General features: G+C 33.8%; 3 protein-coding genes across 3 annotated transcripts in view; 2 read left to right on the top strand and 1 right to left on the bottom strand.

Annotated features, from left to right (window-relative positions):
* Nucleotides 1-19,826, top strand: part of LOC126774818 (zinc finger protein 608-like) — a 361,874-nt gene that overhangs the window by 185,649 nt on the left and 156,399 nt on the right. The window lies entirely within an intron of this gene.
* On the top strand, nucleotides 2,536-3,149 carry LOC126774905 (uncharacterized). Its single transcript, XM_050496562.1, has one exon. The coding sequence runs from the start codon at nucleotides 2,644-2,646 to the stop codon at nucleotides 3,016-3,018; it is 375 nt and encodes a 124-aa protein (XP_050352519.1). The 5' UTR covers nucleotides 2,536-2,643; the 3' UTR covers nucleotides 3,019-3,149.
* Nucleotides 4,023-19,532, bottom strand: LOC126774814 (inhibitor of Bruton tyrosine kinase). Its single transcript, XM_050496426.1, has 15 exons — nucleotides 19,321-19,532; nucleotides 18,440-18,792; nucleotides 18,111-18,288; nucleotides 17,588-17,805; nucleotides 13,156-13,353; nucleotides 12,381-12,617; nucleotides 11,518-11,654; nucleotides 10,867-11,001; nucleotides 10,215-10,509; nucleotides 9,646-9,768; nucleotides 8,299-8,575; nucleotides 7,810-7,993; nucleotides 6,490-6,691; nucleotides 4,655-5,878; nucleotides 4,023-4,230 (listed from the first exon to the last, which is right to left on the bottom strand). The coding sequence occupies exons 2-15, from the start codon at nucleotides 18,599-18,601 to the stop codon at nucleotides 4,099-4,101; spliced, it is 3,702 nt and encodes a 1,233-aa protein (XP_050352383.1). The 5' UTR covers nucleotides 18,602-18,792; nucleotides 19,321-19,532; the 3' UTR covers nucleotides 4,023-4,098.

Here is a 19,826-nt window from a genome sequence, read left to right as displayed (position 1 = left end):
GAAGCAATTACAGCAATAAAGATAATCGTTTCAATCGAGGTTTTTCTCCAAATAAAAATTCCATTCAGAATTGTTATTCAAAACCAAAACGGTAAAAATCGCTTAGGTTCAATATATACTTGTCATCTTCAAGTGAGAAAAAGGTAATTAAAACATCGACTCGAGACAATATTGTCACACCTGTTTTACCAAATTTTTTATTGGCTTACTGTGATAAGTAATTGTATGACCAAGGATGTTACAAGACCGAAAACATTATTTATTAATTATACTTTAAATAATTATAATAATTTATACTTTAAAACTCAATACTTTAAAAGTTTTAAAACCAAAAATGATTATTACTGTACGTATACTTCATGGTCACTCCTGTCTATCGCTAAAAAATAAAAAGCTTATTTTTTTTTAAATTAGGTACTATTTATTACGTCCTTAATTTTATTATGTCACTGACATACCAAAAATTGTTTTTTAATATATGTATAAAATAATTGAACTATGTAGGTATGATGACTGAAAAGTTTATTTAATAATAGTAATATAAATTTTTATTTTAATTACAAGTAATTCAAAACTTTTTTTTAACGCTGGAAAAACGCATTACGCGTTTCCCCCACGGGAACAGTGGTGGGGGGTATGTGAGGCTCGCTGGTGTCCAAGGCGCCGAGTGCGCCCCGAACATCGGAATACCCACTAAAAACCAGCGGTACCCTTTCCGTCTTAACGAGGATCGCCACGGGACCGCTTTCGCATGCTACCGTGACGCAAGTAATTCAAAACTGCCAAGTATTACCTATTACTTTAAAATTATCGAAATTAAAACATTCAACACAAAATGTGTTCATATACATTCTTATCATTGCTAATTTAATCATTGTAATAAATAATATTGACTAACTTAATCATACCGGTTTAAATTAAGAGATTAAACTCATTATTTTGGAGTCACGGTCATTAATACACAGATTAGGAATGATAACGTTTCGGACACGAATAGTACCATTATTACTTAAAAGTATTTAAGTATAACAAACTCAAAAAATGTTTTGAAGTGTGCACTTCTTTTTGCGATGATGAGAATATTTTCAACAATATTTTCTAACGTAATAAAACAATATATTCTGTAGGAACGAGCTCGAAATTTACCGTAGAACACTATTGTTTAATGTCAGAAAGTAAATATATGGGACATGGGACATTAAATAACATTTAAACTGTATCTGTTTATAATTAATATCGACGTGAAGATATCTCACTATCTATTATAACTTAATAAAGACGTATTCGTAAATCTTTTTCAAATAACTCGAATATTATTACATAGAAAAAATACATCAATCTTTGTAGTAGATAACTTCCAACCTTACCAAATTGGAATTACTTAAAATACTTGAAGTCAAGTCTAATTTTTATTAGAATTTCGACCAATGGGTGTACACTAGTATAATTATATTATACGGCTCAAAGGTAAGGTGAAAATAATAAAACATAATAAAAATAATAAATCATAATATCCTGGGACATTCACACACGGCCATCTGATCCCAAATTAAGTAGAGCTTGTACTATGGAAACCAGACAACTGATATACTACATATATTACTTTTCTTTTGTAAATACATACTTATTTAGATAATTACACCCAGATTCAGGACAACAGCAGACATGTTCATGCACACAAATGTGTCACACTGTCCTGGGTGGGAATCGAATCCACAACCTTCGGCGTGAAAGGTAAATATCTACCAACCACGCTAACCGGCTCGTCCGTTTCGTAATAATTGTTACAACTAAGTATTGTTTTCCTTATCTATTTCGTGTGCTATTTAGCGGATTAAGTGATGAATGGATGATACCTAGATCTATAAAGCTATAGCTCCATGTCAATTACCAAAAAGGTTTTATAAAAACTAGCAGTCTCCTGAGAGAGGAAGATATTTTTGTAAAACGTAAAATTACATTATACATTTGTATTTATTTCACATTTAGTTTGTTTCATTATTATTAAAAATATCACATTATATTACGAGCTCAAAGTATTAAGATTAGGATTTATTGTTTCTAATACAATGAATTTATGGTTTACTTACGATAAGTAATGCGTATATTATTTATGATATTGTACTCGTATTATAAAAAATGTGCTAAATGATTACATATACCTACTAACTATTATTTTTACGATACATTAAATAAACACTTTCTACATTATAATACTTTTTTGATATGAAAATCTCTAAAATTGAATTTAAAACTGCTTAAGATTATTTAGTATTAGTAATTAACCTACGACGAAATCCCGGTTGCAAATGTTCAATACCTTTTAAATATTATAAGTTACCTGTTATCATATTGGATTACCAATAATCATTAGATTATTATAATGATGGTCGTAGTAATTAATTGGAAAAAAATTTGCTATTTTCGTTTTATTCTTTTACTAATTAAATATATATTTCTACTAATCAAAACATTGAAATACCTATAATATTCAGTTTCTAGGCATACATTAATTGTCAATTTGTCAAGTCAAGAATTGTCAATGTCACTTAGAAAATACTACGAAAATATAACCTATTTGTTCAATTATATATTTCGATTTCTTCTAATTTCGTTACTTAATCATAATTTACTTAATAAAAAATGAGATTGAACACAATATTCTATACTGCACCTTCAAGTAAGAGTGCTAGAAGACCACAAAGGGATCCTATACCTTTTCAAATGCTGTTACCTTTAAGACTTAAGAAAGCAGTGTCTGGTAAAGGAGATAAATTAAAAGAAGCTGCCTGTATGCAAGAAATGGCTGTAATGTTCGCCTGTTTTAAGAAAGCAGAGTTCGATCAGGAGCAGTGCTTAAAAGAAGTGTCGGCATTTCAAACTTGTTTCAAAGACTATAATGAACGATTGAAAGTTCAACGAGATCAAGGTAAAAAGGGTATACTCGTTCCAGGCGAAAAGAACCTGACACATAGACAGCTGAATCAGTTATTAAAGTCATACCCTCCTACCCAGTAGCACTGTATCATTATTAAAGTAGTTTATATGAAATTAATATAGAATATAAATTAAAATTGTTTTTTATTCCATGCCATCTATTGTACAATTAAGTGTTAAATAATTGTAGTTTAATATAGATGTTTAGACAATTTAGCTGTCTATTATTTTTTATTAAACATTCTTGGTTCATTTGTTTTAATTTTTTTCTTGGATGATAATTTTTAATGTCACTACATAATCATTCATATCATTAATGTTGTGATTAATTTCTAAGTGAACCATATTGAAAAATATGCATTGTTCACAAGCAGTTCTATAAATGTGTTAAGTGTGTGTTCTCATATTAACTGCAAAAATGTTTACTTGGCTAAGAGAGTATTAATAAAACACTTAATAACAGCCTGTTAATGTCCCACTGCTGGGCAAAAGCCTCCTCCCCTTTCGAGGAGAAGGTTTGGAGCTTATTTCACCATGCTGCACCAATGCGGGTTGGGGAAATACACATATGGCAGAATTTCAGTGAAATTAGACATGTGCAGATTTCCTCACGATGTTTTCCTTCACCGTCAAACACGAGATGAAGTTATAAACACTAACTAAGCACATGAAAATTCAGAGGTGCTTGCCCGGGTTTGAACCCACGATCATCTGTTAAGATTCAAGCATTCTAACCATAAAGCCATCTCGGCTTTATATGAAACAATGTAATGAAATTTTAGTGTCCAGTCCAGTCCAATTTCTGTGTCATAGTCGGCTAGTCACCTTTTAAACTGGCTGCCATGGCCAAAATATAGTCATTAGAATAATATAAAGTGTACAGCACATAAAAAATTTAAAAACGGTATATCATCTCTTATCTCTTTGTCATTTTATAATAATTGTAGCATATGTGGAAAGTAATCACAGGAACTTTAGCTATATCCATGTTCTTTATAATGACAAATAATATAATTAAACAAAATATAAATAATTGCAGTGAAAAATCTTCAGTCTTAAAATAAAAAAAAAAAAACAAGTTTGTGTCACATACAACAAATAGCATATATTAAAATATTATTATCATCACAATTGTCAATATGTAAAAATAGCACAATATTATCACTTTGGGGCAGTGTGGATCCATTGTGGGGAAGACACTTGCAACTCTATGCGTCTCACTGTTATCAGTTCATCGTCAATTTCATGTATGTTGTAGAACCTTTCTAATTCTTCAATAGCTTTATCTTCAAGCTATAAACAAAATAAACAATGTTAAGCCATTTTTGTAAACAATATATATAATACAAAAAAAATGTAGTCAAATAAGTTATTATGTAATGGCACATTTTACTTTGGTTACATTTAAAAAAAACATTGAATAAAAGTTCAATCAAATAAAGTTGAATATGAAGCTACCAATTTGATAATTAATATTTATAATTGCAACACTGACATATGTATGTTCATATTATCATGAATTTGTTTTTTGATTTTATAACATTTGATATACATTTAACTAAAATATTCAATGAATTGTAAAAGTTGTAGGGTAAAATTTAATCAAATAAGTCATGAATCAGTTGGATATGATGTTTCTGAAAGCTTATAACAATTGTTTTAAAAATCCAGTCATAGATTCTACACTAAAATTAACTATTATTTAAATTCTTCAAACCTGTGTCAAGGTCAGAGGTTTTGTCATGATCCTTGAGAGGTCGTCCTTTTGTTTTTTCTGATCAGCTAAAATTGTATCAAATTTCATGGCACTTGGCTTATTTGGGCTACTATTAGCGATGGGTGTTTCACAAATCTTCCATGGATTCTTTGGTTTGTCTGGAGGACTACCAATGTTAAGTTTATTGGAGAAGTAATCATCAAGCGTCTGAGGAGAAGACTGTTCGTTAGCCAATTTTTTGCGTTGTTTCTGAGATAGCTTCGGCCCAACATGATTTATGACTAGATTGCTTTGACCCCAGCATGATTCAGCTAATGGGGATTCTTTGGGAGAAACAGACATGCGAGAGGTAGTTGGCGCCGGCGGTTCCTGAGAAATGGCACTAAATGAATTGTTTTTGGTGAGTTTCGTGAACGAACTGGCGGGTGGTTCGTTCAGAATATCTTTAGCAGATGATATAGCTTTCAAGCGTGCTTGTACAACTTTCTGTTGTTTTTGCTGTGACGTTGGAACCTCGGTCCACTTTCCTGTATCTTGAGATTTATTTTCCACACTTTTAGAAATGGCACTGAGCGACAACGTAACATCGCCAGATGTGTCGTGAGATAGGTCCAACGATGTCACCGAACTGACTGATTCATATCTCCGCCTCGCCTTCTCGCTTTCCGTATATTCTATTTTCTTTTGTTTCTTTTTTTTATTAACTTCAACGATACTGTCCTCTTTTTTAACATCTTCATCTACAACATCTAAATCAACAGGAAGTATCTTCGCGCATTCTTCGATAACTTCATCGCTGGGTGCATTGTAGAACGGGGTTATTACTCTCGACGACATAATTGGATTAAATGTGCAATAGTATTTGGAAATGTCTTCTAATAAAGCTTCTTCTAGCAAGTCCAGGGACCTGTTCTCTAAAATACTGCTAACATTTAGTGATATGTATTCCATGCAACACTGTTTCAGTTGTGTAGCGTTGTACGTGTGGGCGAATTGACAGAGTTCAGTACAATTCTTCAATGATATCAGGCTAGCGAGGGCAATCTCGCACATTTCCCTGAGTCGACCGATAAAAAGTTGATCGGATACGATAAGCATGCTGCAAATGAAATCTATGCTGTCCGAAGATTCAATTTCTGGACATTTATCCGTGTACAAAAAGTTTATAACTGGCAGGAGTATTCCGTGATTAATTGGTAGTGTTACTTTAGACAGTAATTTGCTCTGAAATAAAAATGGAATTATTCAAAAATTCAAATCTAGAATTGATTGATGATCAATCATACGACTGCTATCAAAAGGTTCTTAGTTTAAATCCTAGATATAATAAAAAAAAAACAGTTAAGGAGTTTGATATTTAGAAGTATCATGTTGGCGTGGTTGGTAGAACACTTGCCTTTCACGCCGAAGGTTGTGGGTTCGATTCCCACCCAGGACAGACATTTGTGTGCATGAACATGAATGTTTGTCCTGAGTCTGGGTGTAATTATCTATATAAGTATGTATTTACAAAAAAAAAAGTAGTATATGTAGTATATCAGTTGTCTGGTTTCCATAGCACAAGCTTTGTACAAGCTTAATTTGGGATCAGATGGCCGTGTGTGAAAAGTGTCCCAGGATATTATTATTATTCCATTCTTCGAATGCTGATGCTAAAGCTGTGCTGGTCATACATACGTGCATATTCTCTCTGACGTATTACACGAACTATGAGAGCGAAGGAGAAGAAGTATAGCGTGTCTGCGTACACAAGCCTGCACTAAAACACCTCTTCCACAATTGGCTGATCATCACACAGAATTAGCGCAATTGGACATCATAAAATAGATAATTACCTCAGTCCAAGAATGCATAAACATGCCATGGAAATACTCCAGCCGAGCCGCTAGGATACATTTATGAGCTGATATAAAAATGCCATCTTTGGAACAGACATTTGTGTCGACTAATTCTGAATAGTTCTCTCGGTCCCATGTAGGAGGGGAGTTCTTAGTGTGAGTTGCGCTTTCTTTAAGGCACACGACGCCATCCCTGTAACTTAAAATATCATTTTATATTTATAGTAAACTAGCAAAATTTAGAATAAAAATGGTTAAAAGAATTTGATTTCATTGCAATGAAAAAATTGAAGAACCATGAAAATATTTTTGTAATCTGGGATGGCTCCACACAAGAAGGGTTGGAAAACCCTAATCTAGATAATATCTCCCTAAAATACATTTGAAGGATGAGCTAACCAATTGCATAGAAACTTCACATCTTAAATGATGATGGCTGCGCATTTTTTTTTTTTTTTTTATAGAATAGGAAGGCGGACGAGCATATGGGCCACCTGATGGTAAGTGGTCACCAACGCTCTTAGACATTGGCATTGTAAGAAATGTCAACCATCGCTTACATATCCAATGCGCCACCAACCTTGGGAACTAAGATTTTCTGTCCCTTGTGCCTGTAATTACACTGGCTCACTCACCCTTCAAACCGGAACACAACAATATCAAGTATTGCTGTTTTGCGGTAGAATATCTGATGAGTGGGTGGTACCTACCCAGACGAGCTTGCACAAAGCCCTACCACCAGTAAACTGTGTGGCATTGATTGAGCTGGAAAAACAATGTTGCAGAAAAGGTTTGGAAGTTATTAGATTGGCCACAACAGAGGTCCAATGTATTTATGTCATTTTTATAACGTTAATTTGCGTCGCCTCATGGGGTCACCACTGCCTATAAACATTTGCGCAGTAAGAAATATTAACCATTGCTTACATCGCCAATGAGAATATCTCATGAGTGGGTTTTTGACCAATCGCATAATCACTATGAAGGCTAGGCTATTAACAATAATACTCACTAGTCGAGATGGCCTAGTGGTTAGAACGCGTGAATCTTAACCGATGATCGTGGGTTCAAACCCGGGCAAGCACCACTGAATTTTAATGTGCTTAATTTGTGTTTATAATTCATCTCGTGGTTGACGGTGAAGGAAAACATCGAGAGGAAACCTGCATGTGTCTGGTTTCATTGAAATTCTGGGACATGTGTATTCTAACAACACGTATTGGAGCAGCGTGGTGGAATAAGCTCCAAACCTTCTCAAAAGGGAGAGGAGGCCTTAGCCCAGCAGTGGGACATTAACAGGCTGTTACTGTTACTCACTAGAATTTATCAAGCAGTTTATGCAGCCCCATAACTTGAAGTCGTTTCGCCGTTGCTTGCACTAATTTGATCGGGTCGCAGTACAAATGTGTACGCGGCGGAGTTTCGACGTTACGACGGCGATTACCCTTCTTCTTCTCAGTGTTCTTGTATACCTCAAATGCTGATATCTCTGCAGGATTATCTGAAGACATGTTCCACTTTAAAGGAATCGATTAAAGAAAATATGTTAATTTTCTAGTCAATATTATGGTAAGTCAGCCAGTAAATTTGGTTTCATTTTCGCTCATGATAGAAGAGTCACATTTTCTATTGTTTCCTAAAATCGCGCCTCAGAATTCTTCTAACAAAAACTGTATTTATTTTAGTAAGTATAAATAACTAAATAATATTTAAATATTTCAAATATAACTAACTGTTCTTTATAATTTTCTAGCTGAAGTACGAAAAATATATTTATACGCTAATGATTACGTTAAGACGATTTACCTATTGAATCGGTCACTTCGACATCTTCCTTCCCTTTCTTACTCGCACCGATAAGATCTTCCTTCCTTATCTTCAGTCCACAGGGTCCTAACTCGGCCACATCGCAATTCCCAGTGTACATGTATCTGATAATCCTTTCGAACACGTCCGGGTGGACATTTTCTAAACTAATTGTTGGCTTGTGCTCCTTTGTGTTTGTCTCTTGGTAGAGTTTGTACAAATAATCGCTGCTGGATGCTATTATGAACATGTGGGCGGGGAATTGTTTGACACCAACCTTGGTTTGGAGAGACGCAATATTATTTACTTGAAACACAATGCGCCGATACACAATAGATGACATAAAATTTCACGACATACAGTATCAAAGCGATTTCTTTGCAAATTATCCATGCATTATTTTCATATCATTTAAGCACCGCTCCAAACTTTCTCCTCAAAAAGGGAGGGGAGGCCTTTAGCCGAGCAGTGGGACATTCACAGGCTGTTACGGTAAGCACAGCATAACCTTCGAGCTTTCAAAGAGTACAATCATAATAACGTTAATAGTTTGAAATATCGTCAATATAATAACAGAATAAGTTATTATAAAACGAATGCATAGTATTGCTCATCACCCACCCATATTATTTTTTTTAATTGAAATTGCTGACCGTATTCGATAGTGTGACACTTCACAGTATTGTTTGTGAATGACCTGATAGCCGTTAATTTCATAATTATATTTCACTTTTAAGAATTGATTTAACAAAATGTCATCAATTAGACGATGTTAACAATTTTTATACACACATCTGTTGTTTAACATATTACCAAAATACCTGCCTGCCTCGTTGGTCTTAGTGGCTTGATGTAAGGCCGCAGACCCGGAGGTCCTGGGTTCAATTCCCAGGTCGGGCCAGTAAAAAGTTATTCGGTTTTCCTGTCAGAAATTTCTCAAGTAACAGCCCGGAGTCTGGAAGCTGGAAGTGTGTTCACTCCCGTGCCTCGGAAAGCACGTAAAGCCGTTGGTCCTGCGCCTGAACTCTTTCCGGTCGTGTCGGATTGCCTTCCCATTAGATTATGAGAGTTAGGAAATAGAGAGTGCACCTGTGTTTGCGCCCACACTTGTGCACTATAATATCTTCTGCATAGTTGGCTAATCTCTCTTGAGATTGGCCGCCGTGGCCGAAACCGGTCTGGAGGACATTATTATTACCAAAATACCAAAGGGAATCTACCAATGCAGATTGACCAATCACGTATCGATAATCTACACAGTATGTTCGCATAGCGATAAATAACTTGAATATTGTTCGTTAATGAAAAAGTCGGCCTTTTTATTTAAAATACTATATAAATATATACCTTAAATGTAACATCATGTAGAATGTCATCTTCAGCAGCAGTCTCTAGTAAGCATTCCATGTGTTTGGAGAGACTCGATGGTGACAAATCAGGTAGAGACGTCAGACCGCAGGCTGGTTTCATCTGAAACGCATTAATATTTATCAACTAGGTACAGACTATACAATACTTGATTTCAATGGCAAAGGGGAAGAAAAATAAACAAATTTGACATCATCGGTTTGGTTCTATAATAATTTATGGTATTCATTATGGATTCGTGAAAAATGGCGCTTTGAATATCGGCAAAGTTGTTATCGAAACTATGAAAATAAATAAAATTGTATACAAAACTTATACATTGCAGCTAATAAAAGTATATTAATATTTGGTTAATTTGTTTATTGTTAACATTTCTTATTCGTTTAGTAATTCGTTATTTCATTTCGTAACATTTATTGCAATTTACAGGCAACCAAGAAAATTTGATGCAGAAGAAATGGTCTAGTGTCAATATAGAACTGAAAAACACCATAGTGATTGTAATGAAAGAGTTATTTCCTAAAATGTTCATGTTTGAAACAAGTTACCTGAAGGCAAGCAAAATTAAGACCCTCGCTGTCCACATTTATCGCAACAGCTCTGTGTATGTTCGGAATCTTCGTGATTCGAACAGACGTACAGTCGTCCTTTTCTAGGAATTTAACGAGAGCTGATCTGTTGTCCTTCTCTCTCTCTCTTCTGATTGGCTGAGAGGAAGGGGGCGTGGTCTTGCGGGAGATGTTGCCAATGAACGCTTCGCCGTGCTTGGTTGTGAAGTAGAGAGCATCGTGTGTAAGTGACACGTGGGTTATTATAGTTTGATGGCTTAGACCGAACACGCATCTGTAAATATTATGTCGTTTGATTAAAATATTAGATATAAATATTTATTAAATAATAATAAATAAGCTGAAAGCGATGAATTGTAATCAAACTTATATTTCTGTCGACTGAAAACATTTCTTTTATGTAATAAAAATATAGTGTATAATATATTCTTAATGACTGTTAATATGAAACTTTTATTAATATCTTATGGGAACTATTCAAGTCGAATCTTATATTAAATACATGCTTTATTAAACAATACATATTAACTTAATTTTTAATCTGGACATATTAACTGAAAAACGTTTCTCTTCTGGGTTTTTTTTTGCGTCGAGCAAATTTTGGCAGGCGACCAAGTTATTATTTACTTACCTAGTAAGCTTGTTGGTGGTGTCTTGCCAAATCATAAGATGTCCGACATTCGTTAGAAGAAGAACGGTGACACGCGAATATGAACCTTGTTCGCTTACTTTAGCTTCTACGCAGACTTGACGTATATTTATTTGTCTGAAAATCATTAATTTTTACGTTAAACATTATCTTAAATTAAAGTTGAAAAACGTGTTTATTTTATATGTAATTTCATTTATAGATAGATTAAAGTACCTTGACCCGAGTTGATAATGTAATAAGTTATCATACTAAGATTATATTATACATACTTAAGCTATGCTTAATACTAATATTTAATATTTAGCGATTAAACTTAACATAAATCACAATAAATTTAAGCAGTATTGGAAGTAAAACTGGTAAGGTTTGGTGAATTTAAATTTTGATAAAATACTTATCTTTATAAAACAAAATGTACAGTGTACAAAACACAATTATTTATTGAAAAAAATTGATGATTTTTGCAGACGTTACTATTAAATAATAATAATAATAAAATCATTTATTTCGACCAAACAGGGATCATATACAAATAAATAGTAAAAAGACAAAAATTACAATAATAATATTTTACAGATTTTATATTTTATATTTTACATTTTTACATTTTATATACAATAATGAACATACTTGATGGCTATCTTCTTGCATAAATACTTGTGGAGGAGATAAACGTCTCCGCGACTGGTCGTGATGACTGTCGCCGCGTCTGTAGCGTCCACGAGTTGGAGGCTCGCTTCTTCCTTGTTATTCAGTGATATCCCAACCTAACGAACGAAAATAAAAATTATTTTTATTCAAGTAATCTCTTACAAACCTCTTTTGAATATATAGTTTGCACTGTACAATTTTTCATGTAAATGTCATATATTAATTATATACAATTTTTATACATCTTTCATGAAACACTAGGGTTAGTGCTTTGAGCAAGCCCCGGCAATCTCCCTCTAAACATTATTTATATGTATTGCTGTGTTCCTGTTAAATCGCCGAGTGAGCCTTTAATAATTAGCCTAAGGGACATTAGGGACATCATATTTTTTATCCTATGATTGGCAACGCATAGACGGAGCATTAGTTTAAGCCTTTGACAATTCCCATTCACAAAAATTAGACTTTCAAAATTAAACTAGTCTTTGAATCTTAGTGGCCTAGTGGTTAGAACGCGTGAATCTTAACCGATGATCGTGGGTTCAAACCCGGGCAAACACCACTGAATTTTCACGTGCTTAGTTTGTTTATAATTCATCTAGTGCTTGACGGTGAAGGAAAACCTGCATGTGTCTGATTTCATTGAAATTCTGCCATGTTTATTCTACCAACCCGCATTGGAGCAGCGTATTGGAATAAGCTCCAAACCTTCTCCTCAAAAGGGAGAGGAGGCCTTAGCTCAGCAGTGGGACATTAACAGGCTGTTACTACTTTGAATCCTAATTATACGTATTGAATGATATTCGTTGACTATAAATGTTTATAAAGATAAATTAACTTACCCTTTTGGGAGCAGGAACATTTTTTTCCTCCTGTGGATGTCCCAATTGTCCCAAGTTAATTCCCCACGTGTACACCGCGTGTTTGTTCCAGACAACTGCGTGGGAGCGTCCCGCGCAAATACCCAAAGGTTGGGAGATTTTTATAAGTGGTTTTACTGACGCCAATTTTATGGTCGTCGGATTCTTAACAGTTGACGGGCTAGGATTCTCTGTATTGTTCAGTGAATATTGAAGTACCTGTAATGTCATTAAGAAACTAATTAGAAATATATAAGAAAATATTATCGAGTAAACATGATCTTATAAAACTTACTGGTGGTAGGGCTTTGTGCAAGCTCGTCTGGGTAGGTACCACCCACTCATCAGATATTCTACCGCAAAACAGCAATACTTGATATTGTTGTGTTCCGGTTTGAAGGGTGAGTGAGCCAGTGTAATTACAGGCACAAGGGACATAAAATCTTAGTTCCCAAGGTCGGTGGCGCATTGGATATGTAAGCGATGGTTGACATTTCTTACAATGCCAATGTCTAAGAGCGTTGGTGACCACTTACCATCAGGTGGCCCATATGCTCGTCCGCCTTCCTATTCTATAAAAAAAAAAAAAAATCTGAGATATTCGCCCTTTCTGTTATTATTGATTTGACATTCGAAAGAAGAAGATACAGCATCTTTTAACTAATCACCCACCAAAAAATGGTTTATAAGTAATGCCGTAAATATTCAAGATTCATAAATAATCTTAGTTGTGTATTAGTGTACAAATTTTACTTACCGCACCACTCTGAAGTAAGAATATCGTGGACGTCAAAGTAATAGCGACTTGTGTGCAAGGTTCTGGCAGTTTAAGTGGTGCTGGTCTAAGGGCTGTGGTGTGAGGACCTCCCGCACGAGCTGGTTGACCCGCGCACCACACTTCACCAGCATCATTAGTACCACATACCCATAAGCTATGGAATTTACCGAGGCAAACCTGCAAAATAACAAAAATTAATTAATTATTTTACAAGAAGAAAAGCGAGGTGCACCATTGTATTGTGCACCTATATACATTACACCTATATGGGCTTTATACATATATATTGTATATATAGACGAATAAATGTATGTCGGATAACATGCCTGCATGTTTCGTATATGAATTGGTCATGGAATCGTATCGTGGTTGAATAAGCACCATACTTTTTCTCAATAGGACATATAGACCTTTGCTTTATGTTTAAAGAAAGACCGTATCAAAGAGATTTAAAGTTTCCGAACGGTACTAGCGTAATATTGACCACGATTTAAATGTTCAACTATAAACGACTGTTTATACACTGATTTATCTTCTATCATTATTATTATTTTTATTTAATAATATAATAATATTTTTTTAACATCCGTGGATATTATTCACACACGGCCATCTGATCCCAAACTAAGCAGAGCTTGTACTATGGAAACCAGACGAGTGATATATTACATATACTACTTTTCTTTTGTAAGTACATACTTATGTAGCATAATTATATATTTTCATAAATATAAAAAATAAAAAAATATAAAAAATATATTGTAAAATAATACACATATTTATTTGTATGTAAAGCGGACACGCAAACATAATTATTAGTAGTTAATAAATAGATCGGTCGCTGCCCGGTCCCATTGTCTCGAACGACTACGTCACAGAGGGGCGGCGCTTGCGCCGCGCCGATGGACGATGCACCGGCCGATCGAGTCAGTCAGCTGTACGCTTACACACTATTAACTCAATTCGAAATACTAAGTAAATTGTATCCGCCGCGTCCTATTTTTATAATTTGTAACTGTCTCTGTGTAATTCTGTGCCTCTTCTAAACTTATTCTTCTTCTTCTGACTTTTAGTGTGTGTGTGCTTGTGACTTTCAATAAACTGTCCTTTCTATCTATAAACTCTTTCTCTTCAACTTTTACACGCTCAACACTCCTTCTTAATTGTACATATCACTACACTTATATAAATAATTACACCCATACTCAGGATAAACAGACATGTTCATGCACACGAATGTCTGTCTTGGGTGGGAATCGAATCCACGACCTTCGGCGTGAAAGGCAAATATCTACCAACCACGCCAACCAGCCCGTCAAATTGATTGGAAATTTGAAAAAAGATGATGAGTTGAAAATTGTTTAACGGGTGATTACACCCGCTAAACGTTTATGAGTAAAGCCGTTACATTTTATCAATTATAGGTGTGGTGGTACTGGTGGAAGGGCTGTGTGCAAGCTCGTCTGGGTAGGAACCACCCACTCATCAGATATTCTACCGCAAAACAGCAGTACTTGATATTGTTGTGTTACGGTTTGAAGAGTGAGTGAGCCAGTGTAATTATAGGCACAAGGAACATAACATCTTAGTTCCCAAGGTTGGTGGCGCATTGGCGATGTAAGCGATGGATAACATTTTTTTTAATGCCACTATGGGCATTAGTAACCACTTACCATCAGGTGGCCCATTTGCTCGTCCGCCTACCTATTCTATAAAAAAAAGACATTTTCAGGTATGTTAAGCAGTCGAGTTTAATACAAAATACTGATTCTAAATGTAAAAAATCAATAATTACATTATATCATATATCTTACGAGATAAATGATTATGACATACATAATCATTTTTCCTTAATCATTCAATTAACTATATTCAAATAAATAAAAAAATACTTTTCGACGGAATGGCGCGTGGAATATCAACTTAAATGTTTGATATATTTATTAATATAGTTTCGTACGGTGGTGACGAGCTGTATGAGTGGTCAGAGTGGTCGATATTTATTCAATTGTAGTTGTCTTTTAGGTTAAAATGGTTGTTGTGTTGTGATGTTTCGACTCAGTATCTATATCTGTACTAGTCAAGCAACAAATCGATTATAACGAATTCTGCCTCTTTCTTTCCGTATAGTGGTTATGTAGAATCGCCGTACCGGTGTGGTGGCGAAAACCACCAGGTTTTCGTAAATGACTACTCGAAACTGACATTGTATTTAAAGATATGTTTGAAAACTTTAACACTGGTACATAAGAAACACAATGAGCAAACATTATGAGCACCATTAAACAAGTATAGCATTCTACTCGTGTTTGTTATTTTTATCGATTAGAAGAAATTACGTGAACACGTAATTCATCCGACAAGTTCTAATAATCGTCCCGGGATTACGCCGCCTCAAAGATCAGTGCTGTTATTATTTTCAATTCGCTGATTACATATCTCCCATCCCTTTCAAGCGTCTCTAAGCTTAATTTTTTTTTTTATTGGAATATTTTTGAGTTACGTAATAGACAATTCTACCATCCGTAAGCAAAACGAATCTTACATGTTATTGGTTAATAGTCGTCGGGCATTACTTTGCCTTAACGCAATTTAAACAAAATCTCCTAAGGAGTATTAGTACGGGAAAGAAAATAAAAAAAATACATTTTATTGAAATTGAGATTTAATATTATGTGTATACATTGTGTCCCTTGTGGCGTACGCATCCGGCGTGAACTTATACGTTTGAAGCGGATTAACAGCAGACACGACTCTGACCACTTTCTTCGGTGGATCTGCCACGAACAACATGTTATCCAGAGACGAATTAGATGGAATGCCTCGATTCGGTTCTTCTGAACGTTTCGGTAAAAACGAACTCAAGTTTCCAGTCACAGCTCCAATCAACGGCTCCCCTCTTATCATACAATAAGCGAAAAGTACCAAAATCGTATAACTAAGCGCTAAGAGTACTATGTAAAAAAATATCTTCCCTTTATTCGCTTTGATTGACACTTGCAAAGCTTTAAAACAACTCTGGTTTTTATACGTTTGCACCTCTGGGCTGTGTGTAATCGCACAGTTCGGAGATATCGGGACTAAGCTTGACTTATCAACCAACTTGCAACATTGAACAGGATACAGTTTATCCAAATTATCTTTATGCCATTTGGTGTCTATAAAATCTGTATAATCGACGGCACCACAGCACTCATAGTTTATCATTATATAGTTCCAAGTTTGCGTTATAAAGTCATTTTCTTTGCCGTAATTTGTCCTAATAGTGGATTGCATGAATTTACGCGTTTTATCATTATTCGTGTAAATATTATACATACAGGATATAAAGAACAACCAGAATGCTGTTGACGACAACACAGTTACAAGGAAGATGTAAGATTTTATAGCACATTTCATTTTACAACCAGCACCGAGGATTCCACAACATGACGTCAGCATAGTTAAAATCGCTATGGGTATTAAAATAGTGGTCATTGGAGTGAACCATAGCTTCAGGTTAACGAAGTTCGCAATCACTGATACAAGGGAACTCTTTGTCACCGTATAATTTACTTCACGAAAAAAGTCCGTGTTAATGACGCACCAAACGCATATCGCACAAGTAACGACTCCGAACAGAAAGAACAGTATATTTGTAAATCCTAGACAGGTTCGAGGTAATCCTATTGTATGCATTATAGTAATTTTCTAATAATTAGAAAACATTTTATAATTTTTTGCTAAATGACTTGTAATAAAAAAATAAAATTTTGACATTAGAATACTTCAAAGAGTTTCTGTTACAAATTAATCGTTTATTTGTGTTCAAAAATCATGGACCGATTATAGGTAAAATATGTTTAGTAAGCGCATTAACATGCGCAAAATAAGATAAGAAAAAAAAAACAAAAGAAAAGCTATTTCGTATTTGAACCGACAAACGACAACACATAGTATCGTTTTTTTTTTATATAGAATAGGAAAGCGGACGAGCATATGGACCACCTGATAGTAAGTGGTCACCAACGCCCTTAGACATTGGCATTGTAAGAAATGTCAACCATCGCTTACATATCCAATGCGCCACCAACCTTGTGTTCCGGTTGGATGGCTGGTTGGTGAAGCATGTAAGATGTAATAGTTAATATTTCTTATAGCGCCAATGTGATCTTTTACCATCAGGTGGTCGCTATGCCAGTTGACCCACGTATATTATAAAAAAGATTAACTTTTTTATTTCCTTCGGCTGTACATATTGGATAGATATTTCATGGAACTGCACAATTAAAGAGACTAAGAAATATGTAATAGTTTTTTTCTTATTAGTAAATGTTTGGTTAAAATCAAAAAAAATATTGATAAAAAAATTTAATATGTTTGTTGTTTAAATATTTATTATATTCTGATATAATAAGCTTATGTTTCTTACCTGTTTCACATTGGCGTTATCGCGACTGAAGCAAGTCAGTAGATCAGGTATGTTCCGAGGCTGATGGGATCCAGTTCCGAGGGTATAATTGGAGTTGCTGCCCCACACATACGCATCACAAGGCTCAGAGCCAGAGAGCTTGTACATGTAGTGTTTATCTAGCATAGCATGCTCTATGGCCTTATAATCATCTTTGTCTAGGATATCCGTGTTAACACCTAATGAGTATTATATTATAAACCATATTAGAAAATTATAAACTTTTTAAAAGATTTCAAAAAAGAAGGTTATATATCTTTTTTGTATGCTAATGTATTACGACAATATGAGCAATATTAAGTAGTTTTGGTATTTTTTTATTAAGAACCTTTTATTATGAATAATTAAAGAGATAAAAATATGAATAATTTGTTTTAAAAACTCTATGATGTATTAACATAAGTAAAAAATAGCAACATTAAGTATCAAATAATTAATAATTTATAACATCATTGTTATTGAATATTTATTTATTGTCACATACCAAGTTTCATTAGGGAGACGGCTGAATGTATTTGACCATAGAAAATGCTTCTGTGCAATGGTGTATAACCAGATTCTCGATCCCTTGCATTAATAAAAGCATCAGAGGAGTGACGCAAAAGCCATTCCATTAAGCCATTTCTCCCTCTAGAAGCTGTCATTTGCAGCACAGTGCGGCCCTGTTAATAATTATCTTTGAACAAAGTAACAGTAGAAAACTTTTACAAATAGGTTTCTACTATTTAATAGGAAAGTGAAGTATTAACTAATTTCAAACTATAATAAAAAAATATGTAATGACAATAAAGCTAAACTAATAACTTAACTTACCTCGAAGTCAAATGCCTTAGCAAAATTAGAACATGTTGTTTTAATAAAGCTGGCAAGAGATTCATCGCTTACAGCTCTCTTAGTAATTGCACTTGTCAGTGTCTGACCATGAATTCTTGACTTACAATTCCTTGTGCAGTCTATATCTTTCATCTTATTCATGTTTTCTATTTACTATTTTCCAGTTAAAATAATTATAAATCTAAGTACAAATAATATTTCTATACAGGTACAGCTTAGATATGGAATTTGTTTGATATTTTAAGTAATGAGCAATGATACAAGGGGTGGCTGTGCCGGACCCCGCAAAGGGTCACAACTTTTTAAAACACCATAATTGCTGTGGTGGCAGTCTGAAAAATTAAGATAAGATTTCTTTAATTTATATTTCATTTTTTTTTATTTATAATTTATATTTCATTTTTTTTTATAAACTTGTGCTTAAATAAATTATAATAACAATTTATCTATTTAAGATTTAAATAAAAAATAATAATAACATAGCATTTATATTTGTATTTTTTAACGATAGGTAAACATATGGTTACTTTACTATAAATAAAAATATTACATTAAATGTATATTTTATGTATACATTTGAGAGCAAATACTAAAATGTACTTTTGAAACTAATAATAAAGGACTTATTTATGTTAGGTACTTATTCGTTATAATTTCTCTAATTAGTTTTTTCATGCTACTCATAAAATATAAATAAAATAGTGTTGGAAAAATCGCTACTAAACGAGTCAAGAAATAAGGTTTTATTTGAGAAAAATTAATAGCATTTAGACTGGATTTATTATTGAATAATCTTTAAAGTATTATATTACATTTCTCTTTGTACATTTTAAATATAGAAATTTGAAACACATCAGTACCTTTACATGAAAACGGCTGCACAATAGATAACGAGTTCGGAAATAACTAAACACATCATATTTTACGTTTGACACTTTAAAAACCGGTGCATAAACAGTAACCAGTTGTTATTATATTAGCATTAAATATCTATTAAATTTTATCTAACTTAGTAAATCTACAATTTTAGGCATTAGATCACCTTGACAAAAAGTCAAATTCTATCAAACTTAAGTCATTAGGCAAAACTCAAAATGACAATTGACAAGTAACAATTTCACAACAAAGTGAAAACTAAAAATTGAAGTGTTGGAACTTGAAAGTTTTAACTTTTAGAATGACAGGAAAATAATGTGAATACATTATTCAAACTTATATACAACATAATATAGATAATATAATTATGTTTACAAAAACTCGTTTTGTTCATGTTTATTTTTAATTAACAGGTACGGATATATAGCCTTTCTTATCAATTATTTCACCGTATTGTTTTACTAACTTATTATTTTACTTTAAACCTGTA

This window comes from Nymphalis io, chromosome 17 (genome assembly GCF_905147045.1).
Source record: "Nymphalis io chromosome 17, ilAglIoxx1.1, whole genome shotgun sequence".
Classification (NCBI taxonomy): Eukaryota; Metazoa; Arthropoda; class Insecta; order Lepidoptera; family Nymphalidae; genus Nymphalis; species Nymphalis io.
This window is presented reverse-complemented; position numbering and strand designations above follow the sequence as displayed.